The sequence below is a fragment of the Phocoena sinus genome, chromosome 3 (genome assembly GCF_008692025.1).
Source record: "Phocoena sinus isolate mPhoSin1 chromosome 3, mPhoSin1.pri, whole genome shotgun sequence".
Lineage (NCBI taxonomy): Eukaryota > Metazoa > Chordata > Mammalia > Artiodactyla > Phocoenidae > Phocoena > Phocoena sinus.
Genome location: NC_045765.1, coordinates 55300750 through 55318714, shown reverse-complemented (window position 1 = coordinate 55318714; position 17965 = coordinate 55300750). Strand labels below are relative to the sequence as shown.

Here is a 17965-nt window from a genome sequence, read left to right as displayed (position 1 = left end):
GCCTTGAAACCCAAAGTTGTGAACTAGGCCTCCCTCCCTCTACTCAGGATCCGGCCAGAACCTGTGCTGCCCTCACCAAGCTGCCCTACCTGTTCCTTGCTCACCTACCAGAGAATCTGTCAAGGGGGCAGTGGGGGCCCGGCTCCCAGAAGATGTGGCTGGGCCTGAGCAAGCCCTCCCTGATCACTGTGCTCCCACCTACCCTGTTTGCTAAGGGTGGGGAGCAGGGGGTCCTCAGCTCCTGGGAGTTCCTTCGGGGCAGCTCTTGGGGGGAGGCAGAGTCCCAACATGAGCTTTTCCTCAACCCTGACCTCCCCCACTCAGCCACACCCAGAGTGATGTCCTTGCTGGTGGCCCTTCACTCCCCAGAGAGGGGCTAGGGACTGAAGTGGCACAGGCAGCAGCCGGAGCATATCTGGGCACTGGGGTCCTGCTGGGCAGGGAGAAGAGCCAGGTCCTGAGGGGAGCACTGGGGGCAGAGCCCTCTTCTTCCCTCAAGGCTATAAGAGCAGAGCTCAGCTAGCAAGGGCTCTGGGACGTGTGCCCTACCTGACCCTGCCAGGCTCCTCACTGCTGGGGAAGATGCACCCTGGGCAATGTTCATCAGAACAAAGTTTTGAAAGTTGCTGAGAGATAGGGAGGGGAAGAGAGAGAGAGAGAATCCAGTGCCCCGGGCATAGACTGGTCTCGCCATCTCCCTAGAAGGTGTTGGTGGAAGGGTGGACATTGGAAGATGGGGTGGGTAGGGGCCTGGGAAACTGGGACTGCAGAAGCCCTGAGCCCTTTAGAGCTTACATCTCCCTGTATTCCAGGAAAGGGCTAGGAAGTGGGGCAAACCTCCCTGTCTACACCCCTTGGAGACCCCTTATTAGTATCTTGAAGCTCACTTTTCCTAGAGCCCTCCACTTCTGCCCCAGCCTCTCTCCCCCTGCTCCTGCCCCCATGCCTGCCCCCACTGGTGACTTACTTGCAGGAGAGCTGGTTGATGCCCTCGATGTAGTAGCAGACGCCTCCGTTGACACAATAGGACTTGGCTGTCTCGTTGCACTTGCGGGCGTGCCCCGACCAGGATGATAGGGTAGTGCTCACTGGAGGTACGAGAGACACGTGCCGGTGACCCACCGAGACCACCTCTGGGCCCCAGGAATCACCTCCTTCATGGCCCATCGATCAGAGACTGTAGGAATGGCTGGGGTGGGGGGAAGGTCTGGTGGTCCCTCCCAGGTCACCAACAAGGCCAAGGGGAGGCCACCGTGAGCTTGGACCATCTGCCCAGCACCACCTTGCACCCTCGCTCCAGGCAAACCTTTAAAGGCTGGGAAGATTTTTTTTTGGAGGGGATGAGAGGCTAGCAGAAACTGCTCCGTCTTCTGGCACAAGGGCCCACCTCTGCTGCCTGCCTGCCTGCCTTTCCGGGGGCTCCGCTGCAGGTGGATGAGGCTCCACGTCTTATGTGGGGGGCAAGTCACAGGGGTTCAGGGAGGAGACATTTATATCTGTCTGCACTGCTGGGGCTCTCATGGACCAGGGCGTGATTACAGGGAGCTGGGCTTTGAGGGGAATGGCACCTTTTTGGGCACTGTAATTTTCTGCGATCTAGGGACTTGCGGCGAGAGCCCTAGCTTCCGTCTCTCCCCTCTTTGTCCCAGAGTTGGGCCAAGGTGCCCGGAAATGCTACAAAGGCCACTATGCGCGTCTCCATAAGCATCCCAGGCCGCCTTCATGTCCTCCCTCACCAGGCAGCCTCCACCTCCCCCACCCGGTCAGCTGTTGCCTCTGGAGGGAGCCTCCAGGCCTTGGACAGCCCAGGCCGTAAATCCGGGGCTTCACGTTGCTGGGGAGAGGGCTGGGGGACAGCTGGGATGTGGAAACTAGGTGACAGTAAGACTGGGCTTCAAGGCTGCTAACCCAGACTGCACACCTGATGGATCAGATTCATTTGATAAGTGAAAGTCACAAAAGCACTGCTCCCCAAAGGGATGGCATCCAGGAGCCTGGCTTCAAGTGAAAATTCTTGCCCCAAATTTCAGTCTTTATCTACTAGCTAACCTCTTAGGCTGTGTATCCACATTGGGCAGCTAGAAACCGGCTCCTGCTCCCCCCTCAGCTTCTGTGGCTCTGAGGGCCTCTCATCCCCACCCAGCCGTGGCCTCCTGACTGAGGTGGCCCATCCTACCTTGGCCGGTCCTGTCTACTCAGGGGTACTGAGTCTCCACCATCCCCCGAAGTAAGTGGGGGGATGAGAGGAGGAGGAGGAGGGCCAGCACTTGGCGCCCTGAGTGTTTAGACGTGTGGGGAGACGGATGAAGCACGGGACTGGGAGTGTATACACAGCTCTGCCTCTGTATATGTCTGAGGAGCTCGCTGATAAAACCCAGCGGGTAGGGCCAGCTCCCACCTTCCCTCCACATCATGCCTGCTGCTGGTCTGGCATCCTCGAGCCCCACCCCTGCTGACGTCTCCCACCTCTGCTCAACCCCACACAAGGCTGGGACCCACATGCTTCTGGGTCAGTGAGACCCAGGGAACTAAGAAAGGGACAGAGAAGACAAACAGCTGAGGTGACCACGCCTGTGAGTTATAAAATCTCATTGCCGGGAGGATCCTAGAGGTTGTCCTGCCCTTCAGTTACACTGCCAAGGAGGAGTGAGGAAAGAGAGCAGGGAAGGGCCTTCCAGAGTCCAGTGTGTGTTGTAACAAGGCCTCAGGGCTCCTAACATCTGGCTGAGCATTCTCACCAGGCACCTGGTCCCTCGTAGAAGAACACGTCAGCACCAAGGCTTGACGGGAAGATGCAACACGATGTGGACCAGGGGCCCAAGTCCTCTCGTGGGCCTTGGCCAAGCCAGAGAAATCTCAGGGCAGCCTGATGCCCTCTGCAACCAGGGGTGGAGGAACCTGCCCAACGATGGGCTGCATGAGCAGCGGGCAGGAGCGAGGATGGTGGCAGGACCACAGCTGCGTGCTTGGGCCTGTCTACACGCACGTCTGTGCTCACTGAGGCCTTGGGAGGCAGAGGACGACTCCTGAGGGAAGACAGGTCCCCATCTTGGGATCCGTGGCCTAGGGCTGCCAGAACCATGTCATCACGGGGACTAGGCTGGGGCCCCAGAAAGGTAAAAAGGGAGGGCAATGGGGGAGCCGGTTGTAGAAGGTGTGGAGGGAAGTGGCCATAGGCCTTTCCACCTCAGAAAGAAGTACCTTGAGGCCACCCCTGTGACGGCAGGGCCCTCCCAGCTCACGGCAGCCAACTCTGCTGGTGGTGAAGGCTCACGCCAGAAGCTTTCCACACCGAAGAGGTGCATTCAGGCTATTCCAGCACACATGGGCCCCTAAGGCAATGCGTCACGCTGCCTCGTCAGCCTATTCGTATTTCTTCACTGTGCTCTCCCGTGTTTGGGGATGTGAAGATGACAAATGACCTCCAAGTGGGAGAATCTGGCCGCTCCCTGGATACCACCGTGGGGATGGCGCCGATCCACCCCAAACTCAGCTCCCGCTCATCTGCCCCAGCCACTTGCTCCTCTAGCCTTGCTCATCTCAATGACTGGACAGCACAAACCAAAGGCCTAGAGGGCATCTTTGATTTCTGGTCCTTCTCTGTCCCCCTAGCCGTCCATCACCGAGGGCTGCCTTCCTACCTCCTCCTGAGGCTCTGTCCATGTCTCAGTACCGCCTCCGTGGTCTCTTTCCTGGATGGCCACAGTCGCCTCCTCACTGGTCTTTCTGCCCTCACTCTTGCCTTCATCTCTAACCTTTTCGCTTTGCAGCTGCCACCAAAGTGGTCTTTAAAATATGTAAATTGATCGATCGCTTCCATTATCAAAACCCTCCAATGGCTTCCATTCATGCTCATAATGAAGTCCCCCTCCCCCTCCCCAAGTCTAATCTGGGCCTAACCACCTCTCCCACTTCATGTCCTGTCCCTGTCTTACAGCATATTCAGACTCCACTGGCTTAGTCCAGCTCCTCTAAGAGGCCACGAGCCTTCTTATCCAGGACTTTCAAAATATCAGTGTCTCAGAGAGGCTGCTCAGGCTCCTCCTTCATTCCTTCCCTCAGCTTTGTAACTTCTCCTCGTAGTGCTTATTCTAACAATTAAAGGACTAGTTATGCAATTACTAGTTGTCCAAAGCTTAGCTCCTCCACTAGAATGTGAGCTCCATTTGGGCAGGGGCCACGTCTGTCTGCTTCACTGGTGAACGAACCCCAATGTCGAGCACAGCGCTTGACATGTAATAGGTGCTTAACGAATATTTACAAAGATTTCTAATGAGCAAATGGACATCTGATTCTTGAGAGAAAGGTACCTTCTTCTACCATCCCAGGGTCTAGTCTGGTCTCCTTGGCCGATGATGATATCTTTTCTGTAGGTTAAAGCATTGTCTCTTACTAAATGCAAATACTCCTGGAAGGTCATTAGGGAAATGAAAATCAAAACCACCGTGAGATAGCACTTCACACGCCCTCAGGTGGCTGTATTTCAAAAAAAAAAAAAGATGGATAATAACAAGGGGTGGTGAAGATGTGGAGAAATGGGAACCCCCCATACTTTGCTGGTGAGAATGTAAAATGGTGCAGCCATTTTGAAACACAGCTGGTCATTCTTCAAAAAATTAAACAGTTACTACATGACCCGGCAATTCAACTCCTAGGTGTATACCCAAGAGAACTGAAAACATATGTCCACACAAAAACTTGGACACAAATGTTACAGCAGCATTTTCATAATAGTCCAAATGTGGAAACAACTAGAATGATGCAACAACCACAGTTGATGAATATATAAACAATGTGGTAGACCCAGGCAATGGAATTATTATTCAGTCACTAAAAGGAAAGAAGTACTGACCCTACTACAACATGGAGGAACCTTGAAAACATTATTTTACGTTGAAGAAACCAGTCTTGAAAGGCCACATATTCTGTGGTTCTATTTATATGAAATGTCCAGGATAGGTAAATCCATAGCGGCAGAAAGGAGATTCTGGTTGCCAAGGGCTGGGGGGATTTAAAGAAAACACCTGGGAAGGATAAACCCAGGCAGCCTCTATCAGCCATTAGTGTCTTGGTGGGAGTGAGTTTATTGGATCTCTGAAGAGAAAATGGGCCAGGAAGGAGCTGATGCTGCAGAGATGTTCTGCCTGCTGCCAGCTACTGCAACTGCTTTTCTCCCTTGCTCTTGGAGAAAACCTCTGCTCATCTTTCAAGGCCCAGATCGAGTATCTCTTCACCCTGTAAGGCTCCCCTCCCGCCTGCCTGGGATGCCCCCTCTCCCGTTGTTAAGTTGCCTGTCTTTCCTCTTCAGTGTGTTAAAACAGGCAGACGCTTTGAGTTCAGGTTTTAGCTTCCTGCCATTGGAGGGGACTTCGGGAGCCAAGACCGTGACCCCTCAGCGCTCAGAACAGCGTCTTGCTGAGTTAGGCCTCGCTGAAGGCTTGAGTTGACAGTACACATGGGTGCACCTGTGATTAAACAGCTAGCCTTTCTAAGCCCCCAGGTAAGGGGCAGACCCAGAAGCCTCTCCAGGGCTTCCACGATCCTGTGACACCCCAGGTCATACCTGCCTGCCCTCTGGGGCAAAGCCAGGCCCCGCCCGATATCCCAGGACTTGGTACAGCCACCCCGGGACAGTCCACCCAGAAGGCCACACCCGCAAAGAAAGTTCAGCAACAGGATGAGAGCTGAAGAATGATCTGATAGAACTGGAGAGAGATACACAAGACCACAGAGGGCCGAGGAGTGGCCCAGGAGTGGGGCCTGCACTGGGCGTGCCGCTGCGGTGGGCTGGACTGGTCAGGAGGATAGCTGCCTGGGAGAGATGGCGCAGGAGGAAGAATAAAAATGGGAAGGAGAGGCCGACTACAGTTAGGGTCGGAAAGGTCATTTGGGTCGGATTTGTGAGAGCTGGGCTGTGGGACCGAGTCCTTGTTCTTTGGCTCCATGGGTCGGGGAGTGACAGGGCGAAAGCATCTTGAGGCTGCTGCTCTGGTCCAGGTTCAGCAGGGATGAAACCTGGGCCAGGATTGCCCCTAAGGTGGGGCTGGAATGAAAAGGACAGACGTGAGTGAAAGATCCAGAAAGAAGATGGACCAGGACTCTCAGACTCAGACCTGGTAGATCCAGTGGTAAGGGAGATCGAGGAGCTGAGAGGCTGGGAGGACAAGGGAGGTCCCTTACAACACAGCAGACCGGGTCTGAGCCAGGCTCTCCTCTGAGGGTCACAGGGCAGGGTTCTTGTTAGACTGCGCTGGGTGTAGGGGGTTACTGGAGGGCTGTCTGGTGGAAACACAGGGAATGAAGGGAGATGCAGGACTGGGAGTGAACCCAACAACCAGGTAGCCAAGTGGTACGTGGAGGCTGGGTGTCAGGAAGAGGAACGAGAGCTGTGGGGTTCTGAGGACTCAGGCTAGAGTGGAGGGGGCGCGACCTGAGGACAGGCAGCCTTGGTGACTTTCCAGTCAAGGGCAATAACCAGAGGACAGCCCAGCAGGGAGGCCGCCTCCATGCCGAAGCCAGAGCTGCCTCTGCGGAGGGGGGAAGCGAAGGGTGCCGTGGGCTCCTGACCTTGCACGTTTCCCAGGGAGGGGATGACCTGTGGGAGAGGGTCCTGCCATCCCTGAACTGAGGCTGCCCCCAGGGGCCCGGGGCACCCAAGCCTCCCACCCGTGGCCCCGTGGAGCAGGCTGCCTGCACTCGGGCGCCCAGCAAAGCAGCGGGCAGGCAGCTTGCGCGCACCCGGGGTCTGCCTCTCCCCGGAGCCCTGCTTCAGGCAGCCCAGCCTCCCATAATTGCCTTCTAAAAATATCCTTCCCCCCACCCCCACCTCTTGATTTCAAAATATTTAGTTTTCAGGGTATTTAAAACGAGAGCTGGCGGCTCTTCCAGGTCCAGATAACAAAGCTAAACATTTATGCTTCGACTGCATTTCTCTGAATCGGCTCAGATCTTGGGGCTTGATACGGCAGTGGCAGGAGGGAGAGGAGTCAAGTGCAAGATGGATCATGTGCGGTCCTCCCTAGGGCTGGGGGGCAACTGGCCCACCCCCACAGAACCCCTCTAGGACCCCTCCCTTCGTTGGGGGACCACCTACCGCTGTTGACGAAGAGCCGGCCCCTGACGGTGTCCTTCCCCAGGATGTTCTCAGCCTCGCAGACGTACTCCCCAGCGTCCTCCACCTTCACCTTGTTGAACTGTAGTCGTGAGTTCTTTCTGGTTAGGGAGGGGATAAGAGGCGAAGAGGCGTGAGCCAGGGCTTAGGTTGGCCGTGGCTCCCCAGCAGTCACCCAGAGGTCACCTCTCCCTGCACAGCCACAGCGTCTACGCAGCGTGGACGGGAAGTAGATTCCCTCCGACCAGCCATTGCTGGGGTCCAGGTGGAGTGCAGAGTCCCCAGGGCTGGAGGGAGACCTGGGCACCCAGGACAACATTGGGATTCTAAGTCCATGAATCCTCACATTCACTTTTCCAGGGCTGGGCCTTCTCTGTAACCATTTTTCTAGGGGAGGAAAGTGGAGTCCTTAGGAAGTCGCATGGCCACCTCCCTCCTTTTCCTTTAGTGCCCTTCTCTCAGGCCCGCTGTGTCTCCCCCCACCACCTTCCAGTAGAGCAGCTGCTGGCTCACAGCTACCTCAGCCTTCCCTTAGAAGCGGTAGCCCGTCACTCTAGATAAGCCAGGCCTATTTCCAGATACCCGGCAGGGCCACCAATCTAACAGGTTCCCATGGCAACTGTGCCCAGCCTCCCAGTCCAAACCTGTAGCTCTCTCCTGCCTTTGTGTCGGCCCTGTCACTAAGGGGCACTCTGTGGCCTCCTCAAGGGGTTTCGCTTCATTCATTCAACAAATGTTCACCGAGTGCCTTCTGCGTGCTGGGAGCTTGGATACCACAGGGAACAAAAAGATCCTATCCTCAAGGCCTGACTTGACCCTTGTGGCTAATCTGGAAGAGGACAGGACAGGACAGATGGGAAAAGTGAGTCCCAGAGGGGCTTCTGGACTTGTCCAAGGGTACCCGGCAAGGCAAAGGCAGAGGTGGATAAGGAGCTGGAGTTGGTGAGGACTTGGGCCCCAAGCAGCTCGTGGGCTGTCTCCTGGAGCCTGATGCTGAGGCTGACCCCTCTGTGGAGGGCTTTGCACCCAGCCCTGCATGCCACGAGTTGTGGGGCGAGGCCTGGGCAGAGACTTCAGTGCTGTGGGTGACTCCAGGGCACCTGGCCCTGCTTCCCCTCTTCTTTCTGAAGATGCTGCCAAACCTCTCCTTCCGTGGGCTTCCCTGCACTTGCCCGCGGTGCCTGGGTTCCGTAGGCTCTGTTCACACCTCCCATCCTTCCCCCTGCCCCAGTGCTCTTTAGGGCCAGTCTGAGCTCCAGATTAAACCCTGGGACCCCAGCCTGGTCCCCGGGGGAAACAAAAAGTAGCATGAAAATTTCTTAACATGATGTAACCTCCTCCTCTTTTAGTCCCGAGTTAAAAACTCAGATTCCCAGAATATGGGCAGTGGGTTGGAGGAGTGGTGGCATGGGAGGTAGGGTAGCTGAGCTGTCCTGCCCTGGGGCCAGGGATGGAAAGACAGATCCATGAAGCTGATGGGGGAAGGTGTGGATGGTGAGAAGAGAGGCTGCACCAGGGATGGAGGAGATGGCAAAATGACCCACATCCCTCCCCGGGCTGTGCTTTGGGGACCTACCTGTCTCCTGAGCTCCACCTCAGCCTCTGATGCTGGGCTCTTCCCAGACCTCCTCATTCCAAGATCCCCCAAACCAGCCTCCACGAGCTTGTCTTGTCAAAAAGGCCCTGTTGCCGTGGTGATGTCCTTGCCCACGTTACAGTGACAGCTGCCTGACTCCGTTCCACCCCTCCCGGCTCATGCCGTTCTCTGTCTCCTTGGCCTGGTGTCTGCCTACAACCCTCTTCTGTCAATTCAAGTTTGTTCTCTTCATTAAACAGAGCCCTGGAGGCCCCTCTGGCTAAGACAGCATTTCCTTCCTGGCTCCAGCCTAATTAGATGCCACAGATCTCAGCTGTCCCGAACCAGGCTTCTGCTTCCTGACCACCAGCTCTTCCCTGACATTAGATGAGCAGAGTAGGGGATCACCTGAGGGTCTCGGGGTCAAGAAGGTATAGGGGACACAGACTCAGAACCTCCTTGTCACCCACCCACAGCTGAGTTCCAAGGAGCTTCCCTTACACGACATGACATGCAGCAGGACAAGGTGGGGCTAGGCTCACAGTTATCTGGAGGAATGAAAGCTAAAACCAGAAGGAAGGGCTTCCCGCAAGAAGGGGTGTGAGATGTGTGGAAAGGTGGGGGTGCAGGGAGAGCCCCTCCCCTTTGAGGTGCCAGAAAGAGGCAAGGGGACATAAACAATGACGCCTAGGTTTGCTGGCTGCAGACATCTTGGGTTACCAGGTGTGTGATGACCTCCTCAGTTCCAGGAAGGTGGCCCCAGCCTTGCACAAGAGGCTCTGGGGTCAGGGCTGAAGGGTAGGGCTCTGTGGGGCTCTCAGGCCCCTAAAGAGTGCGGGCAACTACGTTTCTCCTCTCCTCACTCCTAGCTCCAGTCTGAAGCCCCAAGGACTCAGGACTCCCTCCCACCTTCCGGCAGGCCTAGTGCCCGCTTGCTAGGCTGACCCAGGTCTGCCCCTGTGATGGACACCCCTCCCCTCCTTCCTCAGCCAGTTTTCTGCTGGCAGGGACTAGGGATCTGGGTGGCTGCTTCCTCCACCCGTCCGCATGTTTTCCTCAGTGCCTATCTCCTGCTGCCTGCCTGAGGGGCCAGTTCCAGCCTGCCCCTCATAAATAAGGGAACACTCGGTTCTGCACGGGTGGGCTCCATGCCCAGGGCTGGGGAGGGGGACGGTTTTCTCCTGGCACAGGAAGCCTTGGGTGAGACACCTCAGCGGGGCAGTCCCAGAGACAGGCGGCACCCACCGGGAATGGGCCTCCGTAGACCAAGAGTGATGTCAAGACAGAGTGTGGCCTGGGCAGAATGGAGTGCTGGGAGGGCCAGAGTGCAAGCTGCAGTGTGGGCAGAAGGAAAGAGAAGATTTTGCCAGAAAGGAGACTCCCGCCCCTAACCCCTAGCCCCCATGCCAGGTGAAGTACGTGTCTAGAGGCGGCAGCTCTCTGAGTCACAACACGGGAATCAGAAGTTCTCCATCATGGCCCCTCCTCTAACCCATCGCCTCACTGCAGGGAGCCCAGGGGCATGACGGGTGGAGCAAGGCAGTTTCAGAAATGCAGCAGATGGGACAAGGTCCTGACAGGAAGGGGGCAGAGGCACACTTCAGGCTCTCAGGGGTCCTTAGTACCCAGGAGGAGACCCAGATGATACGACCAGGCCGTTTCCGGACTGGGTGACCCATTTGTCTGATGACACTGAGGCTTGACCAGGACAGCAACTTGTTCAAAGGCCAACCCAGAGGGTGTCCTGCCCAGTCCTAGGGGCACCCTGCACCCAGGAGAGGAGAGCTAGTCCTGCAAGAGCCTCATCAATTCACACCGGAAGTAGACCTCCTCTGCCAGGCCACACAGGAGAGAGGGTGTGTCTGGGCGGTGGTCTTGGAGGCTCTCATGCTGGGAGAGACAGCCCCCCAACCATGCCATGAAGCCGTGTCTAAGGCACTGTGGGAGGAGACGGTGAGAGCTTGCTGGAGGGCTCAGGAGGGTGACCCAGAGGATGTGACATTTAAGCCGGGCCTTGGAGAATTTTGCAGAGGACAAGGTGAGAGGAGGGGGGCGGGCACTGCCAGCACAGAGAACAGTCTGGGCCCAAGGCCAGGGGTCAGGAGCACCGAGGTGTAGGGGAACAGCGAGGCAGTGAGTTACAGGCCAGGAAGGGGAGCGTCAGAAGGGCCCCAAGACCTAGGCTGTCCTGGCATACTGCAGGCTCTCGAGATCTGTCAAGCAAATGAATGAATGATCAGATATGTGCCCTGTTAGAAAGATCATCCCCTGTCAGAGTCACACGGGTCAGTGACTCTGTGGACCCCTCGAATTGCAAGCAAAACCAGGTGTATAAAGAGCATGTTTTCTGAAGCAAGGGTCAAGGTCTTTACCAGATTCCCCACTAGAAGCTAGACTAGAAACTCCGTGAAGGTGGGGACCATGTCTGCTCCGATCCTTGGTGCATCTCCAGCCTCTGATAGAGTGCCTGGCACACAACTGTTGCTCAGCACATGTATGTGAGATACAGAAATGAATTCACAAAGGGGCCTGTGGCCCCAGAAAAGGTGGAGTGTGGTCAAGAGTGAGACCGTGGAGGAAAAGAGGCTAAAGTCAGGGAGAGCAGAAGTGAGCAGGGAGAAGGGTGCCTCCTTCCAGAGGCGGGGTATCCACCTGGAGGGGACGGCACGGGGGTAGGTGCCGGCCAGCGGGCAGTCTGGTTCTGCCACAGCTGAGAGGAGAGCACAAGGGGCAAGGCGGAGAGGCTAGACTGGGCCATTCTGGGTTAGAGATGTCTGTGGAGCTTTTCCGGTAAGCAGCCTGAGGTGACTTCTAAAAATTCACTACTGACCCAGAAAACCCCATAAAAATCGTGCCAATCATAGAGGTTCAAGTCTTCGTGTTCACTTTAAGAACACTCGTGAAAATGCCCAGCCCATTAAGGGTATGCATATCCGAAAAGCCACCAAGCATCTGAAGGATGTCACTTTACAGAAATAACCTGTACCATTCCATCATTACAATGGTGGAGCTGGTAGGTGTGCCCAGGCCAAACAGGGGGGCTGGAAGCAGGGTCGGTGGCCCAAAAAGAGTGCTGAATTTTTACTGCACCTGCTCAAAAATGCAGAGAGTAATGCTGAACGTAAGGGCTTAGATGTAGATTCTCTGGTCATTGAGCACATCCAGGTGAACAAAGTCCCCAAGATGCGGCGCAGGACTTACAGAACTCATGGTCGGATCAACCCATACATGAGCTCTCCCTGCCACATTGAGATGATTCTTACTGAAAAAGAACAGATTGTTCCTAAACCGGAAGAGGAGGTTGCACAGAAGAAAAGGATATCCAGAAGAAACTGAAGAAGCAAAAACTTACGGCCTGGGAATAAATGCCGCAAAAAAAACAAAACAAACAAAAAAAAGAGATCTGTGGGGTATCTCCGGGGTGGTAACTAAGTGTTTACTTGGCAGCATGGGTCTGGAAAAAGAAAGGCCATCAAACTAGAGATGGAGGCTTGGGGGTCATCAAATATAAGAGGGTGAAATCACCTACCGGTGGAGAGGGCAGGGTGCTCAGAGGCACAAGAGGACCAGCAGGAGGACCACAGGGGCAAGGAAGCAGGTGGCACCCATGCCAAAGGCTGCTGAGAGGCCTGGCGGCCGGGAAACTCTGAGGTCACAGGGTCGGTCAAGAGCCACAGCTGCAGAGAACTGGGGCTGTATTTACAGGGCAGATTTCTGCAGAGCAAAGAGGAGTGGAGGATGATCTGTGTAGAGTCAGTGGGTGTGAAACTCCCTCCACGTGGTGATCGAGGGAAGGAGCAAGACGGGGCAACAGCCGGAGGAGGAACGGGAGGCGGCAACGTGGAGGGAAAGCTTTTAGAAGAGAGGCAATGTTAGTGGTTTGTTGGGGGGGAGAGAGAGAGAGAGGCTGAAGTCACCAAAGAAAGGAGTTTGTTGGTGGCACAAGGGCTGTGTGTGTGCAGGAGGATGTGGGTGAGTGTGAGGGCCACGTGCGGATCAGGAACGGGGATGAGGATGGGCCACGTTGTGGACTGTTTGAGAGTAATGCGGTCGGCAAGGAACACCCCGTCTCCTGACTTCTGCTGTCTCAGTGAAGTAGGGGGAAGGGGAGACGGGGCCCCCCACAACTGTAGAAGCCTGTCCACTCCTCTCTCCAGCTCAGAGCCAGGCTTGGCGGGGAAGGGGTGAGGTGGCCTCAGAAGGTGAGCTTGATGGGCGCCCTGTAGACTGGTGACACCCCAGACCCCCCTCCCAAGTTCCCTGAGGAAGCAGTGTTCTTTCAGCCATAAACCTTTGATCTGCACCAAATCCTCTTAAATTACTTTCTGTTTTCTGCCTGGACCACTTTCCAGGGTGACCAGTCCTGTCTTTGCTCCCTGTTCACAGAGAGAGAGTCAGAAAACTGGAAGCCCTGCCCAGACCCCTGACCCCCACTTCCTCTTCCACAGGTTTCGGAGACTAAGGCCTGAGGGTAGGATGTGTACATCCGGGGTCACCTGACAAACCAGGATCAGCCTGAGCCCAGACCCTTTTTCCATCACTTTCTGTTGTCGGACAGGTTGGAGGGTCCTCTAACGTCATCTTCATTTGCATTTTGCAGGGGTGAGGAGGAAATGATAGCTCCTCTGGAGGGGCAGGAAAGGCGGGGGCGTGCCTCAGCCAGAGAGGGAAGTCCACAGGGCCCTCAGGGCCCGCAGAACAGACGTCAGGCTTGTCCTGCCTTCTCACAGCCCCTCAGGAGAGAGGTGAGGGGCTGCCCTTGGACGTCTGGCTTCTCTGGTGCCTGGAGCCCCCTGTCTGGCCAATCCAAGATGGAAGAGAGGCCACCTTCCACAGCCCAGAGACTCTAGAGCTTCAGATTCTCTTCCCTGGAGCACTGACTCAAAGACTAAAGTCAATTTCCATGTCACAGGGGAACTGTCTGAGATACAGACTCCTTCGACACCAGTCAAAGCCATGTGCCTTTCCCTCACCTGGCTGTCTGCCCAGTGCCAGCTTGCTGAGCTGAGGAACCAGCCCATCATCGCACGTGCCCTCCCAGACACAATCCAGAGTCAGGGTCCTTCACCAAAAACTGCCCAATAGTGGGCTTTCCGACCCTGTGGCAGGTCCTTTGAGAAGTTTTATGCCCAAGATGGGACTCCACAGTTAAAGCTGATTTGGACAATCAAATTGCCTTCAACCATCCAGGGACATTAATTAAGCAGGTACCGTCGTCTGCAAGACGCTGGGGCAGCATCACCAGAGGGGCTGGAGCTGCAAGGAGAAACTGGGCGCCACAAAAGAGGGGGGACTGGAACTGGTTCCACAGGTGGATCTGGGGGAACAACCCTGGGCTCTTCCCGGCTCAGGCCCCTCCTTCTGAGGAAGGATGGGGGGGGTGGCTGGGTGGATGGAGGGAGGGATGTCGCTCACCTGCCATTGCCGTACTTGATGCGAATGTCGCGGCTGCGGTTGAGCTCCTTGCCGTCCTTGAACCAGCGGTAGGAGGGCTGGGGGTTACCAGCTGCTGCCTCACACTTCAGTGATTGCTTCTCACCCACCTGTCCCGTCTGGCTCTTCATCTTCTTCAGCTTGGGCCGGGTGGCTGTGGGGATACAAGGCAGGAGGTGAGCGTGTTGGTGGTGGGGCAGCGCCAAGCATGCGCAGCAGAGGAAGGGCCACTGTCCTTGGGGGGTGGGGAAGAGGGTGAGCCTGGGGAGCCACCCCTCCTGGTGTCATTTCCTAGTTCAAATCAACAAGCCTTCACAGAGGGTCTGCGTTGATGTCAGTGTGGGTACCGCCTATGGAGAGTTTTCCTTCATGCCTGGAATGGTACTCAGAGCTTGATACACATTAGCTGATGAAAATCACCCTGTGAGTTCATTGCAATGATTAAACCCATTTACAGATGGGGAAAACTGAGGCTCAGAGTGGTGAAGTCACCTCCCCAAGGGGCTCGAACTGGAATTCAAACCCAGGTCTCCTTGACTTCAGTGCTCATGATCTAATTCCTGTCCCAGACCCCCAGGCCTATGCTGAGCCCAGAGGACACAAGTGGACCAAAATGACAGACACAGCTCCTGCCCTCAGGAAGTTCAGTCTTGCAGAGGAGCTGGAAGCTGGCATTGACATCACAGCGTGGTTTATGGAGGCCTGGGGGTGCTGAAGCCCAGAGGCGTGTCCCCAACCTAGACTGGGGGAGGAGCTAACTCAGCTGAGCGCTAAAGGATGGGGGAGCTAGAAGGGAGGGAGGTGGCCCAGGCTGTGGTTTATCAGAATCGCACGTGGTCAGCAAGGTGAGCTGCCCTGAACGGGTGAAGTGGTGTGGCTGTGTGGGGGATGGGGCCTGGGGCTACACTGGTGGGCACAGGGCTGCAGGGCTGCAAATGCCAAGCTAAGAGGTTTCTCCCATTTTTCTTGAACACCATTCTATTTCCACCTGCCCTGGTCTCCCATGTTTCATCTCCTTGCCCCCCTCCCTCTAACAACCTAAAAAAAGAAAAGGAAAAAGTACTCTGTTCTTAGGACAGTGATGGCAAGTCCCTGCTCCCTGCTGGGGTGTGTGATAATTTCCACTGGGACAGCCCTGTAAAGGATACTCGGTGCCTTTGTGTGTGCTCTCCTTTGGTCACCGAGCTCTGTAAGGCAAGTGTCATGCTAACATAAAGGGTGAAGATGAGACTCAGGTTAAGAAACTTGGCCAAGGTCACCCAGCCAGGCAGCCACAGAGCCCAGGTATCTGGATTTGCAGTGTGTCAGGCTTGTAGCAGGCCGGTGTCTGCTTTTGCAGCCTCAATGGCTCTCTTTGAGGAACAGAGAAACTGGTTGAAGGGAGGGTCTGCTGGGGCCAGAGAGTTGTCTGGGGACTGACTGACCCTGTCTAGGCCATTGGTCCTTCTCCCACCAGTTCAGAGTCACAGCTCAAGCTGGCTCTGGATAAAGACAGGTGAGAGGGCCTGGCTACAGGGGCCCCTCACTGAACCTAACCCTGGGATGCTGCTTTTAGTAGGGAGTAGATGAGCGTGGGGTACAGGGGTAGAGGGAGCATGGAGAGAAAGTGCTCCCAAAGCCTTAAAAAATATAGTATACAGATTCAAAAAAATGGTGCTTGTGAAATGATTTTGTTCATTTTAGAAAATTCGAAAATACAAATGGATAAAAGAAAATAAAATCATCCATTATCCTAGTACTTACCAGTATTTAAAACACACACACACACACACACACACACACACACACACACACACACACATATGCACCTACACATCTATTTTTAAACAAAGTGGGATCCGTGCCAGTAACATGTTTCTTTCATGTAATGAAACACTGTAAGCCTTTCACCTTGGCATTAACTATTAATAACATTTTGCAAAGTGACTTCTATAAGACAGGCATATCCAGAAAGAGGATAATAGATACTACTTAAGAAAACGGTTCCACGAGCAAATCAGTTTGGGAAACATGTGGGTAAACATTAAAGAAGTGTCTTCATTGACTTCAGTATGATTCCCCAAGTAAGGGTCTTGGAGCTTTGTTGGGAAACCCTTGACTTTATTTCCTTGAAATGCTATTATCTGGAATAAGTTCTATAACATAACAACTTATGTGTGTATATATTTATAGATATATAAATATTTTAATAGAGAATATATTCACATGATTCAAAATTCAAGAAGTGAAAAGGGGTATATTGGCTTAAAAAACAGATCTCCCTCTAACTTCTGACCAAGGCCACACAGTTGCCTTTCTAGAAGGCAATCAATTTTATCAGTTCCTTTTATATCCTTTCAGAGACCTTTTAAGCATAAACAAAAACCCCTAGTATTTACACACACATTTTTTCCCTATAGCACCATTTTTAGGGTTGCATAATATTCCTGAATGGGTGAATCAGAACTTATGTAACCAATTCCTACTGTGGAGCATTCAGCATACATTCTCCCCTGCCTCACCACACCCCATCACAGACAAGCCCAGAGGAACACCCTTGCAGCTTCATCCAGTGTATATATCCAGTGCACATCAACCTTTGCACATATCCAGTGTATACTGCTGTAAGGGCAGTGAGGCTCCTGACTCAGACTGCCTGTATTCAAACCCAGGCTTTGCTATTTGTTAGTTCTATGTCCTCAGGCTATTGCCTTAATCCTTCTGTGCCTCAGCTTCCTCATCTGTAAAACACAGGTGATAAAAACAGCTCCTACCTCATGGGATGATGACTGAGGATTATATGAGATAAGGGATGTAGAGCTCTGGCACGCACAGAGCATTTAATAAAGGTTAGCTATTACTGTTATTATTATCCACGATTATTTCCTAAGGCAATCTTCCTAAAAGTGGAATTGCTGCACCAGAAAGGTGTGCAATTTTCCTCAGCTTTACACGTTGCCAAACTGCGTTCTGGAAAGGTTGCACCAATTTGCACTCCCACCAGTGAACGATGGTGCCTGTTTTTTCCACACCCTCACCAACATGAGGTATTATCATGTATTTAATCTCTGCCAATTAGCTAGGCAAAAGGTAATGCCTCTTTGTTGTTTTCATTTGCACTTATTTGATACCTGGTGAGGCTGACCGCTTTTCATAAGTGTATTGGCTCATTGTATTTCTTCTTTTTGAATTGCCTGTTCTTGTCTGTACTCTTGTTTTTCTACTGGGTGCTCATCTTCTTACTGATCTGTAAGAGTTCTTTATAAATAGTAAGGCTATTCACCTTTTGCTACAATGTTTTTCCCCAATTACCTGCTTCTTACATTTTTAAATGCTGGTTTATTGTTTTGGGTTTTTTTTTTTTTTTTTTTTTGACACTCGGAGGTTTTATGTGTATCAACCTATCAATCTGTGGGACTTTCTGGAACTTAATTATTCTAGTGTGATTGAAGCTCTGCCTCAGCATCCTTCTCCCTTACCTACACCCCACTGTCCTCCGTCTGCTTGCTCTCGGGGCCCGTCACTCCTTATCAATAGTTATCAACCCTAGATGCTAATGAGAACCATATGGGAAGCTTTAAAAAGTGTGTCAGTGCCAGGGACATTGTTCTGGACATTCTGAAGCAGGACCTGTGAGGATGGGTCCAGGTATGTGGGTTTTAAAAATATATAATAAATATGTAACATACTCTAGACAAGAGCACATATTGTAAGTGTAGAGCTTGACAGCTGGCTGCAAGCTGAACACACCTTCACAGGCGGCTTTGCTCCAATGTTGGGTTGACACCCAGTGATCTAACCTCTTGGTCACCTGGTGACCTGCAACTAGGCTCCTCCCCCTCCTCGTGAACTGGGGACACAGAGAG

At 53.8% G+C, this 17965-nt stretch overlaps 1 protein-coding gene and 1 pseudogene across 5 annotated transcripts in view; one reads left to right on the top strand and one right to left on the bottom strand.

The window, feature by feature from the left end:
• NRG2 (neuregulin 2) overlaps nt 1-17965 on the bottom strand; it is a 178886-nt gene that overhangs the window by 22758 nt on the left and 138163 nt on the right. For 4 of the 5 annotated variants that reach the window (XM_032627217.1, XM_032627216.1, XM_032627218.1 and 1 more), the window contains exons 2-4: nt 14103-14274; nt 7094-7212; nt 968-1088 (exon numbers count right to left, since the gene is read on the bottom strand). In XM_032627217.1, the coding sequence (XP_032483108.1) occupies nt 968-1088; nt 7094-7212; nt 14103-14274 (412 nt within the window). The remainder of the gene's footprint in view (nt 1-967; nt 1089-7093; nt 7213-14102; nt 14275-17965) is intronic. The other variant, XM_032627220.1, reaches the window with a different exon arrangement.
• Nucleotides 8578-12052, top strand: LOC116750516 (annotated as a pseudogene).